Genomic DNA, 24,711 nt, shown 5'->3' with positions numbered 1-24,711 from the left:
TCCACAGGTTGGGCCTCTGGTTCCCCATCGTCGCTGTACCCCGGGTCACTACAACCGGGATCCTCAGCCAGACCAGCCGAAAGACCAGCTGAAGGGTCAGCTGCCACCTGTTCCCTATCCTTGCGGCGTTGTTCTAGCCGCCTGATCCTGGACGGCCTTTGCTTCTTCGGATCCTGCCTGCTTCTTCCAGCGCTAGTAGTTCCAGCGCTTGTCCCCTCACCAACTGATTCAGTCCCGGCAGCAGGCTCCTCCCCAACCACAGACCCAGCCTCGCGGCTAGTGCCTGCCTGATCTTGAGCCCGGCCCTGAACCCTGTTGGCGAAGGCAAGCGGACAGCGACTAAACGGGTGACCTAGGTCCCCACAGAGGTTGCACCGGATCCGCCTACAAGATGCGGCAAGATGACCAGTGTCCCCACACTTCGCACACATGCGAACATCGCATTGTGCGCTGAAGTGGGTGGGACTGCCGCACTTGTGACAGACCTTTGGCTGGCCCCTATAGAACACCATAATCCTATCCCTTCCTATGAAGGCAGAGGAGGGAATATGAGCAACAGAATTGCCCCGATCAAACAGCTCCACGCTGAAGGTCCAGGCACCTGACCAGATGCCATGCTCATCGAGCACCTTGGCGGGGAACTGCCCCACCCTACCATATCGACTAAGCCATGTCATGATGTCAACACTAGACAATGATTCATTACAGGTCAAAACGGTCACTGTCTTCACAGTCGATTGGCGGGTGATGGCCTCGACGGCAAAACCCCGCCACTCCGGGGTGTTCTTCATCAGCTCATATTTAGACCAGAAGAGCTCCAAACCCTCCGGCCTAACAAAGCTGACGTCGAACATAGCGGTGCCGTAGGGATGTATGAGCGCAAAGATGTCATTTGCGACAAACCCCGCCCCCAGGAGAAGTTCCACAACAGTCTTCCTAGAAGGAACTGCTGCTTCCTTACTCCTCCAATAGAGACGGGCCACATTCCTACGGTCCCTCCCCGGTGTGGGGTGAGTCCATACGATCTCACCCCTCCTTTGTTCTCGGAAGGCCCTAAAACCATGCCTTTCTGTCCAAAAGGCCAGGTCAACCGACCCTCCCTCTACCTGTATGGAAGTCCCCGGTCCTTTTTTTAGGGCCTCCAGGAGGCGCCGTTGCAAATCACCCCCGCCCGAAACCTTGGGCAAAGAGTCACCAGAAACAACACCTGCATACGTCTTTGTTTTTGCCATCCTCTCTCTCACATCCTTCCTCATTGCTTCCTTCCGCATAACTTCCTCCTGTTCATCCACTTCCGTATCCGCAATATACTCCTCAATCAAAGCTTCCTCATCCACCATCTCAATTTCTCCCTCATCCACAATCCCATTCACCAGTTCATTTGTATCCTCATTTATAACCTCATTCACGTACTCATTCACCCCCACAGCCACCTGCACATCATTACCCACAATCCCATTCACAACCACATTTGCGTCCATATTTGTTTTTGCATCACCTTTCACTCCCCCTGGACTGGTCGGGTTCCCTAAAGAGACCGGAGAATCACTGGGGGCGGGCCCTGAGGAGCCCCCCGCAAAACCCGCAGGGGACTCCCCACTTCCCGCACCCCCCACGGCCCGAACAGTCCTGGGATAATCGACCATAGTGTTCTCCATAGGTTCCAAAGTCTTTACACCTTCCACTGATTTTAATGGTCTTTTCACAATATCAACAGTTTTATCAGTTTCTAATGCTTTCTTCTCCTCTTTCTCAGCACCACCACCTTGAACCTTGTCCACAATCATTACATCCTTGTTCGCCACACTGTTTGGGGTTTTACCCCCTGCGCTGCTTGTGACCACCCTACCACTACAGGAAGGGGGGGCACCTCCCGTCACCATCTTAGAATTAATCTCCCGCACTGTTTGACCCGATTCCACTACAGGAACCGGGCTGGGCACAGCAGCGGATTCAAAAGGCACAAATCGAAGCACTTCTTCCTTTACAGTTTTATTTTTCTCCTTTGTGATTTTCACCATCTCATCCTCAGGGACCTCCTCATCCCCAAAATACAGTCTGCCCACCGGGGACTCCAGCTGCCTGACTTCTAGCATTAGCCTTCCCCCAGACCCGCTTTCATCCCCGGAGGCGGCCGCAATCAGGTCTGAGGGGTCCCCCTGGCCACAAGGCAGAGAGTCCGCCTCCGAATCCTGTGTTCCAGGTACCACCTTCCCCTGGCTCCCAGCCTGCTGCCCTGACAGACTGGGGCCAGGCGTACCGGACAGTCCAGACATGCCCTCAAATCTGCAGTCATGCCTGAATTTCTCCATGAAAGGGCCGCCATTTTCCTCAATGGCGGCCCTCTTCTCCTCCAAAACCGCGATTATCTCCTCCAACTTCACCAGTCTGGAGGAGAGGATTGCCTTCTTTGTTTTAGGCGCCATTTTAAATTGCGTTTGTACATTTTTATATTCCACATTTAGTCTTTTTAATTCCCTCTTGACCTCCTCATGCATGTTCAAAAAATATGCTACCCGGGAGGAAAAGGTTTTTGAAGACTCCTTAGGGCCCAAAGTACCCCAATTGTGCAGTCTCTCAACCGCTGGGCAGGAAGAACCCCCGACACCAGGCTTCTTTACAGTAACTTTGTTGCCGGGCTGAGGCACCGACACAGACACACCACATGCTGAATCACCTACCTCAGCCTCTGGCCTCGTCACCTTCTCCACGGCCTTCCTTGTATCCCGTCCCACAGTCCGGCCGGCAGCTTGTCCAGCCACTGTACCTTTCATGTGTTCACCCGCTGCTTGTGCAGCAGCGGGCCTTTCCACAGCATCCTGCTTTCTCGTGTGCTGACTCAAATTGTCCAGAGAGGATCCCAAGCTGGCTGCTCTCCTGGGACCCCTCCGGACCCCACCTGGTACTCCTTTGGGCTCACTGCAGGGATCACAGCCGCTCTTAGCATCAGGGCCCCTCCTGCCCACGGCACTTGCGGGGCTGCCCTCCATAGCCTGCGACCTTGCGGCCGCTTGCTGCGGAGTCTTCATATCTGCATCGTCGTCCACCTCCAGTAGCGCCGACGTATCCAAGCCCAGGTCTCCAGTCCTGGAGGCCCTCCTCTCCACTCGCGCATCTCCGCCGCGGCTGCCGACACGTGGTGATGAACGCCGGCAGCCGGAGGCCCGGGGATCCATACCGGGAGAAACTGCCACCCCCTGGGGAAAGGGTAGCAATTCCCCCGGCAAACAAAGCGCTGGTAAGCCTCCCGGACCTCACACACCCACAAACAACAGGAAACAGGAACAGGAAGGAACAGCAACTCCTCCCACCACTTCTCCTGTCCTGGATACTGGGTGTATTTCTCAGTATCTGCCCTTATTCTGTATATATGGACACTGCACAGTACCACTTCTCTTGTCCTGTATACTGGGTGTAATTCTCAGTGTCTGCTCTTATTCTGTGAATATGGACACTGCACAGTACCACTTCTCTTGTCCTGTATACTGGGTGTAATTCTCAGTATCTGCTCTTATTCTGTATATATGGACACTGCACAGTACCACTTCTCTTGTCCTGTATACTGTGTGTAATTCTCAGTACCTGCTCTTATTCTGTATATATGGACACTGCACAGTACCACTTCTTCTGTCCTGTATACTGGGTGTAATTCTCAGTGTCTGCTCTTATTCTGTGAATATGGACACTGCACAGTACCACTTCTCTTCTCCTGTATACTGGGTGTAATTCTCAGTATCTGCTCTGGAGTATAAAACGGGTCTTAACCCAGGTTCAGTACAGGATAAGTAATGTAATGTATGTACACAGTGACTCCACCAGTAGAATAGCGAGTACAGCTCAGGAGTATAATAATGGATTTAACTCAGGATCAGTACAAGATAAGTAATGTATGTATACAGTGACTCCACCAGTAGAATAGTGAGTGCTGCTCTGGAGTAAAATACAGGATGTAACTCAGGATCAGTACAGGATAAGTAATGTAATGTATGTACACAGTGACTCTATAAGCAGAATAGTAAGTGCAGCTCTGGAGTATAATACAAGATGTAACTCAGGATCAGTATAGGATAAGTAATGTATGTACACAGTGACCCTGCCAGCAGAATAGTGAGTGCAGCTCTGGAGTATAATACGTGATATAACCCAGGATCAGTACAGGATAAGTAATGTATGTACACAGTGACTCCACCAGCAGAATAGTGAGTGCAGCTCTGGAGTATAATACAGGATGTAACTCGGGATCAGTACAGGATAAGTAATGTATGTACATGCTGACGTCTGCAGCAGAATACTCGGTGCAGCTCTGGAATATAATACAAGATGTAACTTTGGATCAGTACAGGATAAGTAATGTATCTACACATTGACGCCTGCAGCAGAATACTTGGTGCAGCTCTGGAGTATAATACAGGATGTAACTCAGGATCAGTACAGGATAAGTAATGTGTATATACACAGTGACTCCACCAGCAGAATAGTGACTACAGCTCTGGAGTATAATACAGAATATAACTCAGGATCAGTACAGGATAAGTAATGTATGTACACAGTGACTGCACCAGCAGAATAGTGAGTGCAGCTCTGGAGTATAATACAGGATGTAACTCTGAATCAGTACAGGATAAGTAATGTATGTACATAGTGACTTCACCTGCAGAATAGTGACTACAGCTCTGGAGTATAATACAGGATGTAACTTCGGATCAGTACAGGATAAGTAATGTATCTACACACTGACGTCTGCAGCAGAATACTCGGTGCAGCTCTGGAGTATAATATAGGATGTAACTTCGGATCAGTACAGGATTTATCAGGCGGGGTATTTTTGAAATAAGCATTGCTTTGCTGTAATTTATCAAATGTTGCATTTTTAAGCACCCTTTTATCTACAAATCTTGTCTGAGATTTATATTGAAATCTCCAGGGGGCTGGGTGTGGTCTAAAAGTAAAAAAAAAAAAAAAGGGGGGGGGGGACTCCACCTCCGGTCCCCGATATACCTGCTGTCATGTGCCGTTCTTGAGGCATCACTGCTGAGACTGTTGATTGGCCGGTCTGTGTCACACTCCGGACACTGCAAGCGGCAGAGATAGAAGCCATGACACAGGAATCGGAAGATTGTGAAGAGTTAAGTTGTTGCGTTTTTTTTGTTTGTGTGTTACCAATCTTGGACAGCCCCTTCAAGAACTGTTGCTGAAGGGAGTAGTAATCTTAGTTGTAGTAGTGGTGGTGTTTAACCCTTTCATTGCTGCCAGGTGTCGGCTTTCTCTCATCAGCGTTATGAACCATTTCCATCTGCTCGGCGTCCTCGTCTCCGTATTTTATAGTCCCTTCTCTCGCCTTACAAGGTTATATTTGTGTCTCGTCTCAAACGTAATCCAAACATCGTTTTAAAGGGGCCTTAGCAAGACATAAAGCATAACTTGTGCAAGGCTCTTTTCTCGAAAATTATCGCAGCCCGGTCCACGGTTTATATGTGGGACAGTTCCGCCGAAAGCTGCCCTCTTATCACAGCAGTGCTTTCATTCCCATGCTTCAAAATCTCTTCACCCCTAGCCTCCTGGTTCATGAATAGAATGCTAGAGGTACAGTGAAGACTGACATTAAGGGTTGTCGCCTCAGTAAGGAACTAAACCTCTTCTTCATTGTTGTCTTCCAGGAACTGAACGTCGGCAGCAGGATGATGACAGACGCAAGTGACATGTTAGCCGCGGCCTTGGAGCAGATGGATGGCATTATAGCTGGTGAGTCGTCTTCTGCCAAGTTACGGTTTCTTAGTGATATCTGTGCCTGGGAAAGCTGTGTCATACCATCTTATAGGGATCATTACCCAGCTTTTCCAGATGTCACATCTCCATAATTATACTGTAATATGGCACCGGGGGATGTCCTTTCTGGTGTCTGGGAAAGCTGGCTGGCAGTGAATTTTCACCAAGCTTTCCCAGTTATAGTACGGCAATGTGTGACTGCATAGCTGGACCAACAAACCATTCGGGTGTCTGGGAAAGCTGGGTGACAACCTGTATGTTCATCTTTGTGTCTTCCAAAGGAATTCTCACCCAGCTTTCCTCCATGTCACATCTCCATACAGCATTTTGGAAGGATATATAGCTAGACAAATACCGTTCAGGAGTCTGGGAAAGCTGGGTGACCAGTAGGGTATGAGACAGTGGTGACGGGACAGAATTCTTAAGGGGGATGTTTAAAGGTCATTTTCTGGATTCCTCCTATCAGAGGGTTAGAGTGGGGGGGGGGGGGTCATTAGGGTGCTGGGAATTCAGGCGGGAGCAGGTGAGGTGTAACCGTGTCGAATGACAGCTGCACCAGATATTTCAGTTGCTTTAAAAATACGATTATCCTGATGCTCGGAGCCAAGCAGCTAATTCTGCTCTTTAGAACAGAGCCCTGCTGGGCAGAGTATTAGAGCAAGCCTATAGGGCAGTGGTGGCGAACCTATGGCACGGGTGTCAGAGGCGGCACTCGGAGCCCTCTCAGTGGGCACCGACGCCCTGGAAAGTCTAAGGTGTACCAATATGCCTAAGACTTTTCCTGCCATTCATCAGCGCACGGCGCACTATGAACAGCACAGGCAGCACACTGAATGTAGGCAGGCTATTATAGCTAAATGATAAAGTACATGGAAGATATACTATATTGGTATTCAGGGTAAATTGCCGTGTTGGCACTTTGCGATAAATAAGTGGGTTTTTCGGTTTGGGCACTCGGTCTGTAAAAGGTTCACTATCACTGCTATAGGGGCAGTCACTTAAATAGCAACTCCAAATAGATTATACACATAGTTGCTACAGTGATCCTACAGGATCCAGGCAACGCTCCTGTACAGCACACAGTATTTTTATGCTTGCTGTCAGTGAATATAAGCATGTTCACATCCAGAGGATGCACCATGTGGGCTCCGATATCTTCCTGACAGGAATATATTGGCAAAAGTCTCAGCTTTTAATATCTGCATTTATGACTAGCCAGTATAGTCAGTGGCATATCCGTTTGGTGCATTTTTTCTGTGATTTATGATTATATTTTCATCCGCACAATGCTCCGTTTTGTGTAGGATGCCTTTGTGGTGCATGTGGACCGCGCCGACATCCTCCACCGTATGCAAAATATTTTTTTGCTGGGGATAGTCGTTTGCTGCGGTCCACATGCGGTGGGGCTGCTCCCCCAATGAAAAACACGCTACAGTGTTAGGGGTTGAGCAGCTCCCCCAGATTTGCCACTATATTTCTGTGTTTTTGTTTCAACCTTGGATTAGAATAGATTGCCAGCCTCTAAGTTGTCGATTAAGAATGTATTGATAGCAAGCAGAGATCTTAAAAATGTTAACGTGTTAAAATAGGAGAGTAAAAGTAATTAGTAGAGTGAATGGTAAATGCTCCTAATTATGCAGACGGACGTATATTTCTGTAACTAGAAAAATCTACCATTCAGGTTTCTTGGAAAGCTCGGTCGTTTCCAGAATCCATGGGTTAATTTTCTGTGCCATGGAAAATATGTATTTGGTTGTCCGATATAGGACTAGGTTAGCGGGATGTTGATGAGAACTTGATCTTTAAAAGGCCAGAAGCAGTAAAATTGTCAACATTTATAACCTTGCAGGAGCGTTGTAAGGGGAGTGTTTGAGATCACACACATGAAGGGTCTCCGTACTGAAGATAGATGACCTAAAGTAATGAAAATTGGGGGCAGGGAGGTTTCATCCCATTGAAGAACATTAGTCATCCTCATAGGTTTCCTGCTCACAATATCTTGGATAGCCCCCTTTACACTATCCTGTAGTCAGCCCAAAGTTGCCAACAGTCCAGAATTGTTAGAGACTGACTTGGTCCAGCCCAAAATGGGTGGGCTTTATGTAAGCCCTGCCCAGAAGTGGGTGTTGCTGCCGCTCCGTTTAACGATCTTCTGTTCCCTAGCCTGTAGCGAACAATGTGAAGTGCACCGCTGCAGCCAGAGACTGGCCTCAGCACTCACATGTCGCCAGGTGGCATGTAACCCAACAGTGACGTGCTGCATAGGCATACATCACGCTAAGCATAGTCATTGGCTGCAGTGGCATCTCGTGACGTTCACAGGAAGATTGCGGAGCGGAGCTAGGGAGCCAAATGGAGTGGTGGAGAGCTGATATGATTTATTTCTTATCAAAGTCCCGAAGGCTGGGAAACCCTTTTAAAAGGGTTTTTTGGGGGAAATAACATATACAAAAAAAAATATCTGCTGCCATTTCAATCACAGCTGATTTCCACCCCCTGTCCTGGCTCTAAACACCATAAATGCCAAATGCCCACTCAGCCAATCCCTGGCCATGATGATGATTTGGTTGAGTGGTCCTTTCCTGGCATTTTCAGTATGTTCAGCCAGGATCAGGGTGTGAAGAAAAGGAGTGATCGGAGCAGTGTCTGAATGTTATTGGTTCTGTATGTGGTTATAAAAAAAAATGAATAAATAATATATAGATACCGTATTTTTCACTTTATAAGATGCACCCCAGGTTTAAGAGGAGGAAAATAAGAAAAAAATAATAATTTTGATCAGGCCCCCATAAATATCAGGACATCAGATCAGGCCCCCATAAATATCAGGACATCAGATCAGGCCCCCATGAATATCAGGACATCAGATCAGGCCCCCATGAATATCAGGACATCAGATCAGGCCCCCATGAATATCAGGACATCAGATCAGGCCCCCATGAATATCAGGACATCAGATCAGGCCCCCATGAATATCAGGACATCAGATCAGGCCCCCATGAATATCAGGACATCAGATCAGGCCCCCATGAATATCAGGACATCCGATCAGACCTTATATCAGATAAAAATAAAAGCCATCTCTTACCTCCTGCGCTGCGGCTTCTCTCCACCTCTGGCAGAAGTCGCGCTCCCCTGTCTTCCCGGCCGGTGCTGCTCTGTCATCTGACTGCGTGCAGCTTCAGCAGCTTCAGGTCCTTGTGTGCGCACTACGTCCTGACGCTGTACGCGGTCAGGACAGTGCAGCGCCTAGCCCCGGGAATGAAGACCGGGAGGGTGAGTACTACAAGCGCTTGCAGTGCTCACTCCCTACTCCTGGCACCTAATGGAAGTCCTCACTAGTACTCGCTTTATAAGACGCACAGCCATTTTTCCCCCACTTTTTTTTGGGGGGGGGGGGGGTGTCTTATAAAGCGAAAAATACAGTATATATATATGTGTGTGTGTGTGTGTGTGTGTGTGTATGTATATATATATATATATATATATATATATATATATATATAGAAAAAAATAATATATATATATATATATATATATATATATATATATATATATATATTGACATTTTTGTGGGGGTACACCCACCACTGTTGTTGGCTTTTGTTGTAATAGTTTGAGATGAGGAAATCGCCATTGTTGCTTCTACTTAAATGCCCTACTTCCATGACATAATATCACTGTAGCGTGAACTCTCTGTTATCCATAAGTTCATAAATTTTATCCGAAAGCCAAATCTCACAAACTTTTTGTGAGTAGTGTAAGTATCATTTTTTATTTTTCCTGCTAAAATAAATGGCTGAAACGGGAAACAATAGATTCTATTTGACTGCACAACATATGGGAAAAAGACGTTCTACCTCTTCTCAGCCTTGGACGGCTGATAACAGGGAACAGTAGAATGTATTCAGCTGACTGATTGTGGGTGTACTGTCCCTTTAATTGCTGCACTTTCTCCCTTACAGGCTCCAAGGCTCTGGAGTACTCGAATGGCCTGTTTGATTGTCAGTCCCCGACTTCCCCCTTCATGGGCAGCTTACGAGTCCTACATCTTATTGAGGACCTTCGGGGGATGCTGGAGATGATGGACACTGACGAGAGAGACGGGCTGAGATGCCAGGTGCCCGACTCCACAGCAGAAGTCCTGGCTGAGTGGCTGCAGAGTCAGTTGGTGGTAAGATGCCCACTGCTCAAGGAGTCCTCTGCTGTCATGTTGTTAAAAAATTATATTCCACTATTACGAAGTCCTAGAATCATCAGCCATTTTTCCTCGGACCCTGAGTGGCAAATGTGCCTGATGAGGCAGTGATATGTCCTGGTCTCCTGTGTGATTGTGGAACTAGAAGCTGAGCTGGTTGTCCCCAACCTGCTTACATGAGTAGAATGGGGGACATCTGCATTCTGGTAAACTAGCTCCACTCTAACTAGGTGTCACCCAGCTTTTCCATGCCCCTACATGACCAATCTAGCATTACAAAGAGAAAGGGATTGGCAGCGGGTGTATTGCTGTATGAGAAGGCCTATGCCATTCAGGATTGTGGAAAGCTGGGTGATGACCAGTGCAAACACCTGAACCTGCTCTTCCACGCTCCTGGATGGTAAATAGTCCTACTTATACAGCGATACCCCCCGCTTCCAGGGCTCCCGTTAGTACATGTGTTTAGAAAGGTTGAGGTGCAGGGGTAGAAAGCTACAGGATAACCCTTGGATGGTGGGTGTATTAGTTGTCAACTTGTTGGAGAAAGCATTTACCCACAGTAATACAGAGTATTTCAGTAGATGGGTGTGCTGATCTTGTGGAGAGGGCATGGCCTGCCCTGACCACTTATGTGGTGATGTTAGTGAGGATGGGTCTGCATGTGACAGGGCAGCATCATGGTGCGTGAGGTCACAGACTAAAAGCAGGGTCCACAGCAGCACAAAGCGTTTGTGCTGATCTTATGGCGAGGCAGTGGCCTGTCTGTGAGCACCGGGCTGCAAGTGACGGGCAGTGTCATAAGACCTGCACTGTAGAAAGGGCAATGGTTCGCAGCAGCACAGAGTATTTCAGAGGAGGCCTTTCCCTGAAAATATATCAAAGGAAATCTGTCACCTCCAAATTCATTCTTGTCAAAATGCAATCCTGAGAAATGCTTCTTTCTAATTTTAGGCTAAAAATATTTTCGCCGCACTGTGTGCAGGGCCGCTGTGTTCTGTCTACCTGGCTTCCCCTGCGTCATCACTTTCAGCTCTGTAATACCAGGGGCTGTCAATGAGCGATGGTGCACCAGGCAGAGCGGCCCCGCCCACAGTGCACTGAAATCCTGATCCTCAGGGGCTGTCAATGAGCGATGGTGCACCAGGCAGAGCGGCCCCGCCCACAGTGCACTGAAATCCTGATCCTCAGGGGCTGTCAATGAGCGATGGTGCACCAGGCAGAGCGGCCCCGCCCACAGTGCACTGAAATCCTCAGGTATAAAAGCCTGGATTTTCACTGGAAAGGTATGGTTTTTGGAGGGAGTCTTACTTTGAAACTGATTTTGGAGGTGACAGACTCCCGTTATCTACCTTGGTACATATCCTGTTCTGGTGCGTCTTGACGGAGGATGTAATGAGCCGTCACGTCTACCATGAAGATTTCTTGTAAGGTCTGGAGCTTAAAAATTCCTTCTCTTAATGCCTCTTAAAGAGGACCTTTAAAATTTTATTTTTATTTTAGATAAATACCTTTATTTGCGGGCTACCTCCCACTGATGCTGCCACCCTGCCTGTTTTTTTAAAATATCGCTCTTGCGCCCCGCTGTGCCCCCCTGTAGTTTTCCCGCTCAGTATGCAAATTCTGAGCATCGGAACAGGGAGGAGGAGACACCAGGGTTTCTCGGGGGACGTCTCCTTCTCCCTGGCTGTGCCGCGATGTATTGGAGAGCGTCACAGCCAAGGGAGAAAAAAAAGCTCACCTTCTCCCTGACGCTCTCCGCTGTGATTGGTACCCCGCAAGCAAAGGTATTTATCTAGTATAAAAAAAAAAAACATGAAAGGTCCTCTTTAGAGGGAACCTGTCATCAACTTCATGCTGACCTCACTGAGGGCAGCATAAAATAGTGACAGAAATGCTGATGTCAGTGGTGTGTCTCTCATCAGCTAAAAGTAAGTGGTTGCTGAGAACCAGCATCATAATCATTGCAGCCCAGGCCTGGAAAAGAGTAAAATCTACCTGAGAAGAGTCCTGGTTATACATAATCTCCTGCTCTCCCCGTCCATCTGCTGATGACTGACAGTTCTCTCCTAGAGAAAACTAGGTAGAGGACTGTCAGTCATCAGCAGGTGGGCAGGGAGAGCAGGAATTCACCATGACTAACCATGACTCTTCTCAGGCAGCCATGACTATTTTCCAGGCCCAGTCTGCAATGGTTGTGATATTGGTTCTTGAAAACCATTTACTTTTAACTTATAAATGACAGAACACTGAAATCGACTCACCTGTCTCTACTTTATTATGCCATTAGTATGGGCAGCATAAAGTTGATAACAGGTTCCCTTTAAGACAGAGACTTTTCTTTAAGATTTGAGTACAGTTAACACAGGCGACACGTGACCAGCCATAAAGGAAAAGCTGATGTGAGATGTGTGTAGACTATGCGTGCTTTAACCCCAGGGCATCAAGTTCCTCTTGATGCCCTGTCAATAGTCCAGCATTGTGGCACCCCCACCCATAGTTCCCTGTGATTCTAACCCGTTATGTCCTTGAGCTGTAGTCTTCTGTCAAGCTGGGTGGCCACCAATATGACCGCCCTTACAAAGACTCTTACCCAGCTTTCCTAGGTTCCTGAGTGGGCGGTCTGAGCTGTAATAGCGGCCCTCTGGGTGGTCGCCCAGCTTTCCTGGATACCGATCTAGCAGGATAGTATTTTCAGCTTATATCTTCGTGTCTCACCGTCTGCCGTTCAGACAAGTTGCAGCAGGTTGTTCTTGGTCCTCACATTTCATGGTGTGAATTTTTGGGGGTGAATATTTCTGATCTCACCATATTGTTACCTCGCTCTCGTATTTCTCTGCATCTCGCCGTCTTCTCGGCAATTAACGGCCGGATCTGCTGATAAGCACGTTTCAATTATCACATTATCTCCGCGCTGACACAGATGTGTGGGGACGAGAAATGTTACGTCCTCAGCTGCCAAGTTCTGCTGGGAAGCAGATTTGTGCTCTTTAGGAAACCCTCTGCTCGGTGCTTGATCTCTGATCCCGCAGATCGTTGCACTCTATAAATAACGTATAATGAGGCTTTATTTCTTCCTGTTTACTTAAAACGCAAACTCCCCTCCCCCGCTCTTGTCTCGTTGCAGTTTACGGAATTTGTTGAATGGTGATCAAGTCTGCTGCAGGGGATGACATGGCAGCCATTCAACTGGATGAGCTGGGTCTGCCAGAACAGGAGCCACTCATGTTTAGTCACTCTCCCCATAATGTCCATGTGCCCTAAGGGCCCTCATTGTGATTGGGGCCCCCTTTAGTGCAGTTGATACGTTTGTGTCCGGGGATGTAGCAGTATTGGTTTGTAAGGAAATCCATGGAGGAGGAGAAGTATCTCTTCTCAGTGATAAGAATGACTGAGTGTGATTGGCTGAAAGAGTGGGGGAAGAGCAGTCTCTGCAGGGGTGGGACAAGCAATCGTCTTGAAGTGAATGGGAGCTGAGCTGCAGTAACCTAGATTGGCCACTTGGCCTTCAATGCGTCCTAGTTCCAGTGCTGGAGGCTGAAGGCAACAGGGTGTTGGACCCCCAGCAATAGGTTATTAATTACCTATCCTGAGGATAGCTCCTCAATATCAGGAGCATGGAAAACCCCTTTAATGCCATGGTCAGGAGACGGGTAGGAGGCTGGTTGAGCAAATACTTACCAGTTACCTTGGGTTTCATTTATCTCATTTTAAAGAGCCAGTCACCTGTTAAAAAGTATCACAACAAAAGACGCCACAAACTCCTCTTCAGAAGTTTCATTGTCACTTTTCACGCTGAGTGTTTTATGATCTCCCAGCTTTGTGTTTGATGGAGATGAGTCACAAAGGCCACAACTAATGTATGGTGTTACGGAATAGAGGTAGATGTGACTCGTGAGGGACATTATAGTCTCAGACGTGAAGTGTCTCCCGAGAACACAACATCAGCTGATCTCGTTTGTACGTGGCAGACGTCTACAGATCACCCCGAAGACCAGGCCTTTGCCTCCTACTTGGACTTCTGCTCCTTACTGACTGCTTGGACCTCCATTCCCTCAGGATGTAAAGTTTAGAGATATGTCTGTGCACCTTTTTCTTCCATGCACAGAGGTCCTTTAAGACATTGGCCTTGGGGGACTACAACTCTTTGATTCATCTGTGGCATGAACAGTTCTTGAACACCGGGCTACATCTTCTCTTCACCTGGACGGAATTATTTTCCGTGTCGAACTTGAAAGTAGGTTCAATAGCATTGTGGTCATCTGTGATGAAACTATTTTTATTTTTTTTATTTACATTTTAAAATATTTTTATTTACTTTTATATATATATTTTTTATGTTTTGTTCCCCCTTTTGTAATTTATTTTTTCCTCGGTACTCTTAGATTCTGAGTTATGTCTTACTGCTCATTGTACTATTGATCAATATTTTTATTTATTTTTTAATACTTTTTCTTTTCCATTTCCCATTTTTTTTTTTTTTTATATATACGGTATATTAAAGACTGTCAAAATACTATATAATCTCCACTCATTGACACATTGAATCTATTACTTCTGTTCAGATTATAGCATATTTTGTCTTTCGTCAACCCAGCCTGGAGCTCGTGGAGATGGACAGATGTGAAATGTGCTCCCGAGCTGGCAGGAAGACTGCAGAGCTGACTGTTATTTCGCAGCTCCTGTCTCAGTGTGTGATGTCTATAATGGACTCCAGACATCCTTTTAAATGTAACTTACCACTGATGGCCACCGTCCAGCCGCTGCCAAGGGTCGCACTGTGCATTGTATGTGGTGCCAACATCTTGATGTAATAGATGACTAATAAAAGGGCTTGGGGTACAGCTTTCCCAGACTCCTGAACAGCATATCTGAATTCTTAAACTGTAACGCCTCCCGACACCACTGTCGCAGCATAACCTGTCATTTATGCCATTCAGTAATCTGGGAAAGCTGAGTTACAAGTTGCCTCTTGGAAAGGTTTCCCCAGGTAGGCAGCAATACATCCTGTTTTCATGTTGCTGATGTTCAGGATGCCAGGAAAGCATAGTGATAGCCATTATGCAGTTATTCACCCTCGCCTAAACTTTTGACTGGCTGACCTCTAGTTATGCAATTACATCCTTTCAGGATTCCGGGCGAGCTGGATGATGGCAAAACCAGACATTTGACAGCTTGACAGAAGAAGACAGGATGCTGCATGACGGCTCCTGTAATAATGGCAGACCTTAGGGCCACGGGAACAATTTTATTTTATGATTGCATATTACTTGTTTTGGGCTAAAAGTCATTTTTTCAATTGATTTTTATTAAAAAATTTCAGTCGTTTTTGTGAAACATGCAGTTAAATATCAGTCTGTTTGTAGAATATCCCTCCTGAATGGCATCAGCTCGTGCGAAGCTTTATTTCTGATCTGCTGTTCTCCTAGAAGCCATATTTTTACCAGTTTGCTTGGAGTTTAGCTATAATGAGGCTTCATATGAGCCATGGAACTCAGGAGGGACAGTCTGCTAATACAGATTTTTAACTGCATGTATCACAAAAAGTGCTGAAAAAGTTTAATAAAGACCAATTGAAAAAATGATTTTTTTTTTTAGCCCAAAAAGAGTAAATTGAAACCATAAAAAAAATTGCCCTCAAGGTTTCCATAGCCCTTTAAAGGGGGGGGCGTGGGAGATTGTAAAACGGCATCCCTCTGTACCAAGGGGTTGGTATGGCTGCCCTATATTACATGGTTGTATTGTTACTTTGTGCACCCAGGGATTATTTTAGCTTTGGGCTTCCTGAGCTACTGTCAAGTCTTTAAGGATTTTTATAGATGTGCAACAACTCTACTTCAGAAGCCGCACGGGTTGTGCCGTCACTTTCATCTTCCTCCCATAAAGGTGATCACTACCCTTTGTTGGCTTTATATGCTGGTCACACCCTGCAGTCCTGCGTACCTCATCACCCCTGACGTTGCCCACACCCTTTGCCCACTGAAACTGGTAGTGTCTTCTGCTGCAACCCATCGGTGGCAGAGATTAATCTAAACTGATGCAAAGGAAAAGTGGAGAAGTTACTTCTTGCAACGAATCAGATCTCTGCTTTCATTGTTCAAAAGCCCTTTGGATAATGAAACCTGATTGGTTGGTTTGGACTCCTGCTTACATTTTTTATTCTTTTGCGTCAGTGATGCATAAGTTGCCACACTCCATAGATGACTGTATAAATGTATACACTAGCCTGATGTCTCTAGTGGCGCCATCATTGATTTGTGACAATATAGTGTCTGCTATACTGCTGCCCCCAGTATCTGCCGTCATTGAACACAGGCTGAATGGATGCCCGCCTGAATCTTTGTCTGAAGTAAGCAGTGCCAATTGTAGCGGGCAGCAGATTTTTCATATGACAGGGAATGACAGGGAAGATTGAATTCAGTTATTCAATAAATAGAGATGCTGCAGGTGTACTGCTCCTTTATCTATGTGTGCTTGTGCCAGGTGGCAGCTGTACAGTCTCGTGCGGTTTGTTTGTATATCGCAGATGACCAGTCCCTGGTTAATTATTATACCGCCAGGCTGGTCAGAGCAGCGATATGTCGCACATACGTGTACTGCGTGTGATCATGGAGCGACGTACAGCCTCGTCTCCAGAGACTGTGTGTTGCCATGTTTGTCCGGATCACCAAGGCATTGGTTATTGGGGGTGTAGATTACCAGGATCAGACCGCTCTTAAAGGGCCACCCTTACATTCTTGTGTACATTAGAGCTATACCATGTGTATCTTATTGCAAACAATAATCTCTTGCAGGTTAATGGGCACATTACAGGCACAAGTGACATCTACCAAGAGAGGCTGTCTCGTCTGGAGAATGACAAGGAGTCTCTAGTGCTACAGGTATCTGAGTACATGGAAGTCCTTAAAGGGCCAGTCCAGTCTTATGTCAATAAAGCCACACCTCAACTTTGTAATTTAGTTTGCGTTTCAATTTTTTGCCATTTTCAAGGTCTTTGTTTGCGGTCAGTGACTGGTGACATGCACCATCGCTAATCCTTTTACCTAGTCCTGCTCGCACAACTCTAGGCTGTTAGCTCTTACCTACACTGATGCATTGTAACAAAGGCTTTTTCCAGCATGCAATTTTCAGCCCCTGAATTAATGAATGAGGAGGGGGGCTCAACTCACAATGGGCGTAAGGGAGAAGACAGATTAAAGGGGGAGGCGAATGGCCAAAATATCCAGCACTGTATCTGGGACTGTAGGAGACAAATTGGAATATTATCCCTGATAAAATACCATTCAAATTCTCATTTAACCCTTTATTGATCATGTACTTTCCAGGTGAGTGTCCTGACTGACCAGGTGGAGGCACAAGGGGAGAAAATCCGGGACCTTGAATTCTGCCTGGAAGAACACAGAGAAAAGCTGAATTCCACAGAGGAGATGTTGCAGCAGGTGCGATTGCGCCCCCTGGTGCTTGTGCAGTTGTGGCACTATTTTATTGCTTATTCAGTGACCATATATAACCCATGTTCATCCAGTAGAAACTGTGGTCTCACTACATGCACATGGTATGATGTTCTCACATGGGGCTTGAGAAGCAGCTCCTCTCATCTAGTGAGGCTTCTACTTGGAGTCTTCTTAGTGACCCAGAAAACTTTCACTGAACTTTTAGTTTGGCTCAGGAGCTTTTCAAAGCAAAGATCATAGAGTTCCAAAAAGAGAGGGTGTACACATAAATCAAAATGGTCTTCCCCTTCCTGAACTACAGTACACTCCCTATTCTGCTGGTGGAGTCGCTGTGTACATACATTACTTATCATGTACTGATCCTGAGGTACATCCTGTGTTATACTCCAGAGCTGCACTCACTATTCTGCTGGTGGATTTACTGTGTACATTACATTGCATTTACTTATCGTGTACTGATCCTGAGTTATATCCAGCATTCTACTCCAAAACTGTACTCGCTATTCTTCTGGTGAAGTCACTGTGTACTAGGGCTGCAGCTAACGATTATTCTAGCAATCGAGTATTCTTCCGATAATTTTTACGATTAATCGAGTACTCTAATAAGAAAAAATGAATTAATAGACTGTTTTCCTTTAGAAAAACTCATCAGACCCCCTGCAATCAGTCCCCAACACCCTTCGTTCCCCCCTGTGCAATCAGCCCAAGTGCATCAGTACCCCCCAGTGCCATCAGCTCCGTTACCCCCCCCCACACCCCCGGTGCCATCAGCTCCGTTACCCCCCACCCCCCGGTGCCATCAGCTCCGTTACCCCCCCACCCCCTGGTGCCATCAGCTCCGTGCTGTGGAATGGCCGGAGGCCCCCTGCTTGAAAGGTGAGCTTTCTGAGCGCATTGCAGGCCAGCGGGAGACCACGGAGCGGGAGTAATAGCAAGCGCTTCTCTCCTGCTCCGTGGTCACGTGACACAAGCGAATCCTCGATGCGATGAATTTTGCATTGAGGATTTTTTTTGTGTCGAATTGCTTGATTTAATTGTGTACTCGTTGCAGCCCCACTGTGTACATACATTACTTATCCTGTACTGATCCTGAGTCACATTCTGTATTATACTCCAGAGCTGCACTCACTATTCTGCTGGTGGAGTCACTGTGTACATACATATTACTTATCCTGTACTGATCCTGAGTTACATCCTGTATTATACTCCAGAGCTGCACTCACTATTCTGCTAGGGGTGTCATTGTGTACATACATTTCATTACTTATCTTGTGTGATCCTGAGTTGCATCCTGTATTGGCAGGCTTCAGAGCTGAAATCTCCAAGTATACCCTTTTTGTTCAGTGTCTTCAGAGAACTTTCTCTGGTCATTTGCACTATGTGAGGTATTGACTTTACATTAGGCCATTTACAGCCATTTCATGTAGGCTAACCTAACTAACTCTGTAGCTAAGGTATGTCTGCCAATAAGCTTGCTGACTGTTTCCAATGACAGCCTACAGAATTGTGACTACAGTTCAGAAGTATAACACGGACGGGTGCCTGTCCTCTCTAAAACTCCCATGTACTTACCTGCCTGAATATTGTCCTGTTCATTGTTCAGACCGAGACCATTGACCCATGGAACAATTTCTGACTATTTTTCTGCTCCATGCCAGGAACTGTTAAGCAGGACGTCATTAGAAACTCAGAAGCTGGACTTGATGGCGGAGATTTCCACTCTGAAGCTGAAACTGACAGCAGTGGAAAAAGACAGGAGTGACCATGAGGAGCGATACAAAGACACAGAGGTGAGGGAAGCACTGACTGGTTATTGTCTTTGTCAGGGCATGATGGGAGTTATAGTTTCTCAACAGCTAGGAGGCTGCTGTTGGAGACTACTACCCTAGGTCCTAACTCAGCAGATGAGGTAAAGCTGATTGAAACCAGTATCAAACCTTTAATGGCAAACCTCTTGGTTGTCGGCCGCCTTATCCAGTAGATCAACTGTAAGAATTTCTCATAGACCACATTTTATGGACCCGCTCTGCGCCTGTCTTCTGTCTGTCTGTCCTGACTCTTCTCCTCTTTTACTCTCCTACTCCAGTCTCTACATAAGATTATTGCAGAATTAAGGCAGCAGATGGAGAAATTGGAGGTGGAGCTGGTGTTATTTCAAGAAAAGAGGTTACAGTATGGTGATCAAGAGGTGACTGTGCTTGGTCAGACTGCCACCTGGTGCCAGTGTGTGGGGGGGGCGTGAAGAGATTTACTCACAGCATGTATTTTTGTCTTGCTGTTTGGGGCCTTAACCTCCATGTGGCTGGTCTTCTCACTAGTCTGCCCCAAAATTGCCACCAAGATTCATTGTCTGCATGGTTCCTAGATACATGTCAAAGGCTGAACAGTGGCCATGGAGTTAGGTGCAGAGTACCCCCATTGTACCCTTTTTTTAAAGGGGTCATCCACTCTTACATAAGTAAAGCCTAGGATGTCACTGTAGTCTTAAAAAAAAAACTTGATTTGTCATAGTGACGTATATCAACAGTTTTGGGGGGAAGGAGGGGGGGGCGCGCCGAGGGCTGAGACCCCCACCGATCACTAGAATGTGGGGAAAGAAGCGTTCTCATAGAGTGCTCGCTCTGCTCAGTTCTGGAAATGGGCTCAGTACAAAGTATATTTACTTATATAGCGCTACTATATTCTGCAGTGCTGTACAGACATTAGCACCCAACTGTCCCCAATGGGGCTCACAGTCTAGCGTCCCTTTCAGTATGTCTTTGGAGTGTGGGAGGAAACCAGAGGAAACCCACGCAATGAGCATCATGTGTGGGCACCTCTTTTTCCTTGTTCTTGGTTAGATGGTTAGAGGTCTCAGCACTCGGACCCCCCGCCAGTCAAAACTTTAGATATATATATCATTATGACATATCGAAAGTTTCTCTCAACACATTAATCATTGTTGTATATAAAGTTCTGCACCTTTCTAATAGACCTATGGGGTCATTTATCAAACTGGTGTAAAGTAGAACTGGCTTAGTTGCCCATAGCAACCAATCAGATTCTACCTTTTCTTCTACCAATCAGATTCTACCTTTTCTTTTACCAATCAGATTCTACCTTTTCTTTTACCAATCAGATTCTACCTTTTCTTCTACCAATCAGATTCTACCTTTTCTTTACCAATCAGATTCTACTTTTTCTTCTACCAATCAGATTCTACCTTTTCTTCTACCAATCAGATTCTACCTTTTTGACAGCTTCTTTGGAAAATGAAAGGCGGAATCAGGGTCCTGTACCCCGTGGAGCCCCCCTACAATGGACGAAGTGTCTAATTGGAAATGCACGCCGCCGCTCCATTTCTGAGGCAGCGCCAAAAATAACGGAACGCTGTACTCTTCCATCTCCAGCGTTCCCATAGAAATGAATGGAGCGGCAGTGCCCTTTTCCGACTGCCTGCTCTTTCCTTTTCTGACCAGTAGCTCCAGAGGGTATGGGCCCTTTTTCTTATGATCGGTGGGGGTCCCAGCTGTAGGACCGCCACCAATCTAATAGTTATCCCCTGTCCTATGTATTGGGTTATGATGGGATTCTTCAGTCTCTGGATGGAAGCAAAAATGTTCCCTTTCACTGATGGTTAGCAGTGTTATTAGAAAGTTGGACAACCTTCCATCATTTACATAAAACTACAGCCCCCCTTTAATGGTTGCTTTCCCAATGGAGAAAGCCACGTCCAATGCACATGCCCCTGCCCTCAATAAGCAGGCAATCATTCAGGTAACACTCTGCCCTATAGACAATGAAGGGAACAAGGCCTTCACCCCATTTGTAATCTGCTTCACCCCGCCTCATGTGTGCTGCAGCATGACAAGGCGATAGCGGGTTTACACAATCCGATTATCCGGAACAAGCATTCGTAGGAACACTCCTTGCAGATAGTCAGCCCGTGTAATGGTGCCACAGATCACCCTAGACAACCGCTTCCTTCCCAATAATCGTCAGCTCCATGATGCTGTGTGCTCAGAAATAGCTACATACAAAGTGCACGTCTGCCGCTTCATTAACTCTTTACGTCCGCCTCTCTGCTTGCTTAAAAGAACATGATAGCAGGAGTGAGGGGTGGCTACAATTTCTCCCCAATTCCTCTTATTTTTATTTATATATAATCTATTTGTGCTTAGAAAGGAGTAGTAACTCTGCTTCCCCCATCCCTGAATGGAGAATTGAATACCTTCCTTCACTCAGATTGTTGCATTACTGGGCTCAAGTCCCTTCAGGAGTCTGGGAAAGCTGGGTGACGAGCGTAATTGATTGTCACACAGAAGAAGGGCTGGGACTTTGTTGTGAATTTGCTTGGTATTTCGTGCATGGTGACACTTTGCAGTCCTAGAACTGATGGGGGTGCCCACCTGGCATATGATGGGTGTACACAGTTACTGACATGCTGACTTTTCCCTCTTTCTTCAGGGTTTGGTGCAAGAGATGAATGAACTGCGACTACGGGTGGTGGAAATGGAGAATGAGCGCGCACTATATGAAAAGAAATTGAGGTCCACCAAGGTAGAGAAACGCAGTGCTCTGCTTTACACTCTGCATTTAGGGTAGATTGGAGGCAGCCATCTTGTGGGCATAGATAGTGCAGGTAAGGCTTACTTTGCAAAGCAGTCACATCACTGAGAATGCAGCCTATCCAGTCACTAGACCACAGTGACTTCACTGAGAATGCAGCCTAACCATCCTCTAAAGACCAGGGATCACATCACTGACAATACAGCCTATCCATTTACTATACAGAATTGATGGCATCACTGAGAATGCAGTCTATCTATTCACTATTGAATGGGGGTTCACATCACTGATAATGCAGCCTATCCATTTACTATACAGCAGCAGGGACATCACTGATAATGCAGCCTATCCATTTACTATACAGCAGCAGGGACATCACTGGGAATGCAGCCTATCCATTTACTATACAGCAGCAGTGACATCACTGGGAATGCAGCCTATCCATTTACTATACAGCAGCAGTGACATCACTGGGAATGCAGCCTATCCATTTACTATACAGCAGCAGTGACATTACTGGGAATGCAGCCTATCCATTTACTATACAGCAGCAGGGACATCACTGGGAATGCAGCCTATCCATTTGCTATACAGCAGCAGTGACATCACTGGGAATACAGCCTATCCATTTACTACAGATCAGGGGTCACATCACTGAGAAAGCAGCCTATCCATTCACTGGAGATCAGTGGTGACATCAACCTATCCATTTACTATACAGCAGCGGTGACATCACTGAGAATGCAGCCTTTCCATTTACTATACAGCAGCAGTGACATCACTGAGAATGCAGCCTATCCATTTACTATACAGCAGCAGTGACATCACTAATAATGCAGCCTATCCCATTTACTATACAGCAGCAGTGACATCACTGGGAATGCAGCCTATCCCATTGACTATACAGCAGCAGTGACATCACTGAGAATGCAGCCTATCCATTTACTATACAGCAGCAGTGACATCACTGGGAATGCAGCCTATCCCATTGACTATACAGCAGCAGTGACATCACTGAGAATGCAGCCTATCCCATTTACTATACAGCAGCGGTGACATCACTGATAATGCAGCCTATCCATTTACTATACAGCAGCAGTGACATCACTGAGAATGCAGCCTATCCCATTTACTATACAGCAGCAGTGACCTCACTGATAATGCAGCCTTTACATTTACTATACAGCAGCAGTGACATCACTGGGAATGCAGCCTATCCATTTACTATACAGCAGCAGTGACATCACTGGGAATGCAGCCTATCCATTTACTATACAGCAGCAGGTGACATCACTGAGAATGCAGCCTATCCCATTTACTATACAGCAGCGGTGACATCACTGATAATGCAGCCTATCCATTTACTATACAGCAGCGGTGACATCACTGGGAATGCAGCCTATCCATTTACTATACATCAGCAGTGACATTACTGGGAATGCAGCCTATCCATTTACTATACAGCAGCAGTGACATCACTGGGAATGCAGCCTATCCATTTACTATACAGCAGCAGTGACATCACTGGGAATGCAGCCTATCCATTTACTATACAACAGCAGTAACATCACTGGGAATGCAGCCTATCCATTTACTATACAGCAGCAGTGACATCACTGGGAATGCAGCCTATCCATTTACTATACAGCAGCAGTGACATTACTGGGAATGCAGCCTTTCCATTTACTATACAGCAGCAGTGACATCACTGGGAATACAGCCTATCCCATTTACTATACAGCAGCAGTGACATCACTGAGAATGCAGCCTATCCATTTACTATACAGCAGCAGTGACATCACTGAGAATGCAGCCTATCCATTTACTATACAGCAGCGGTGACATCACTGAGAATGCAGCCTATCCGTTCACTTAGAATTAGTAGCCTGGCTGCTATAGTTAGTGGCAGTATGATTCTAGTACCAGGCTCTTCACTGTCGGTCTCTGCCCAGCTTCTCTTTGCTTTCTTTGTTATCAGTCTTTAATGGCCAAGCTTTCTAGTATGAAAATCAAAGTGGGTCAGATGCAGTATGAAAAGCAACGAGTGGAACACAAATGTGAAACGTTAAAGGTGCAGTAGCGTTGTTTGAAACGCGTTTTCTGTCCCCTTGTTTTGTGGCCTTGCCTTGTGCTCCTCTAGACATGACTGCTTGTTGTGCCCCTCGGCAGTTAAAGTGCAGCTAGACCACCATCAGGTGGCGCTACCCATTTTCCCTGCTTGTTTTAAATGCTCCTTACCTGCCTGGGACATGCTAGAGAAAATGTTTGTTTTGTAGTAAGGTTTGACATTACTTTGCCGCCCATCTTTGCTGTGAGACATCATCATACCAGTGTTCTTGGCATGCTTATTTGGTGTGAACTAAATGTATCCCTTTAAATACATGTTGTGGTTTGAAGGGGAAAATGCAGCCTAGCTGCTGGTCCCAGCTCACTGACCTGCACTGATGTCATCACCTGTATTGGAATGAAGTCCCCCTTTAAGCACACTGAAGCTGGGAGCAGAACAGAGCATTTTACTAGGAAATTGGTACATTGCACACCTTTTCTAAATAGAAGTGTGCCCATTGTTCGTTTCGTAACAGCTGGTTTCTGAGACACAAAGCTTCCTGTGTCCTCCCTCATGATCAGAGCAGAGACATGCTTGATTGAATCTCGGCCTCTGCGGCATGGAACACGGTGGGATATGGGCAAACAAATGTTGAATAGGGATGTATGCGAGAGAGCAGAGCCGTCATCCTGATATATGGC

General features: G+C 46.3%; 1 protein-coding gene across 17 annotated transcripts in view; it reads left to right on the top strand.

Annotated features, from left to right (window-relative positions):
* Window positions 1-24,711, top strand: part of PPFIBP1 (PPFIA binding protein 1) — a 116,246-nt gene that overhangs the window by 52,729 nt on the left and 38,806 nt on the right. For 8 of the 17 annotated variants that reach the window (XM_044281436.1, XM_044281427.1, XM_044281425.1 and 5 more), the window contains exons 2-9: window positions 5,658-5,742; window positions 9,732-9,940; window positions 16,756-16,842; window positions 17,287-17,400; window positions 19,074-19,205; window positions 19,502-19,603; window positions 21,862-21,954; window positions 23,942-24,034. In XM_044281436.1, the coding sequence (XP_044137371.1) occupies window positions 5,679-5,742; window positions 9,732-9,940; window positions 16,756-16,842; window positions 17,287-17,400; window positions 19,074-19,205; window positions 19,502-19,603; window positions 21,862-21,954; window positions 23,942-24,034 (894 nt within the window). In that variant the 5' untranslated portion in view covers window positions 5,658-5,678. The remainder of the gene's footprint in view (window positions 1-5,657; window positions 5,743-9,731; window positions 9,941-16,755; window positions 16,843-17,286; window positions 17,401-19,073; window positions 19,206-19,501; window positions 19,604-21,861; window positions 21,955-23,941; window positions 24,035-24,711) is intronic. The other 9 variants (XM_044281437.1, XM_044281439.1, XM_044281435.1 and 6 more) reach the window with 3 other exon arrangements.

The sequence above is a fragment of the Bufo gargarizans genome, chromosome 2 (assembly GCF_014858855.1).
Source record: "Bufo gargarizans isolate SCDJY-AF-19 chromosome 2, ASM1485885v1, whole genome shotgun sequence".
Lineage (NCBI taxonomy): Eukaryota > Metazoa > Chordata > Amphibia > Anura > Bufonidae > Bufo > Bufo gargarizans.
The sequence above is the reverse complement of the archived record's forward strand: the minus strand, read 5'-3'. Positions and strand labels throughout refer to the sequence as shown.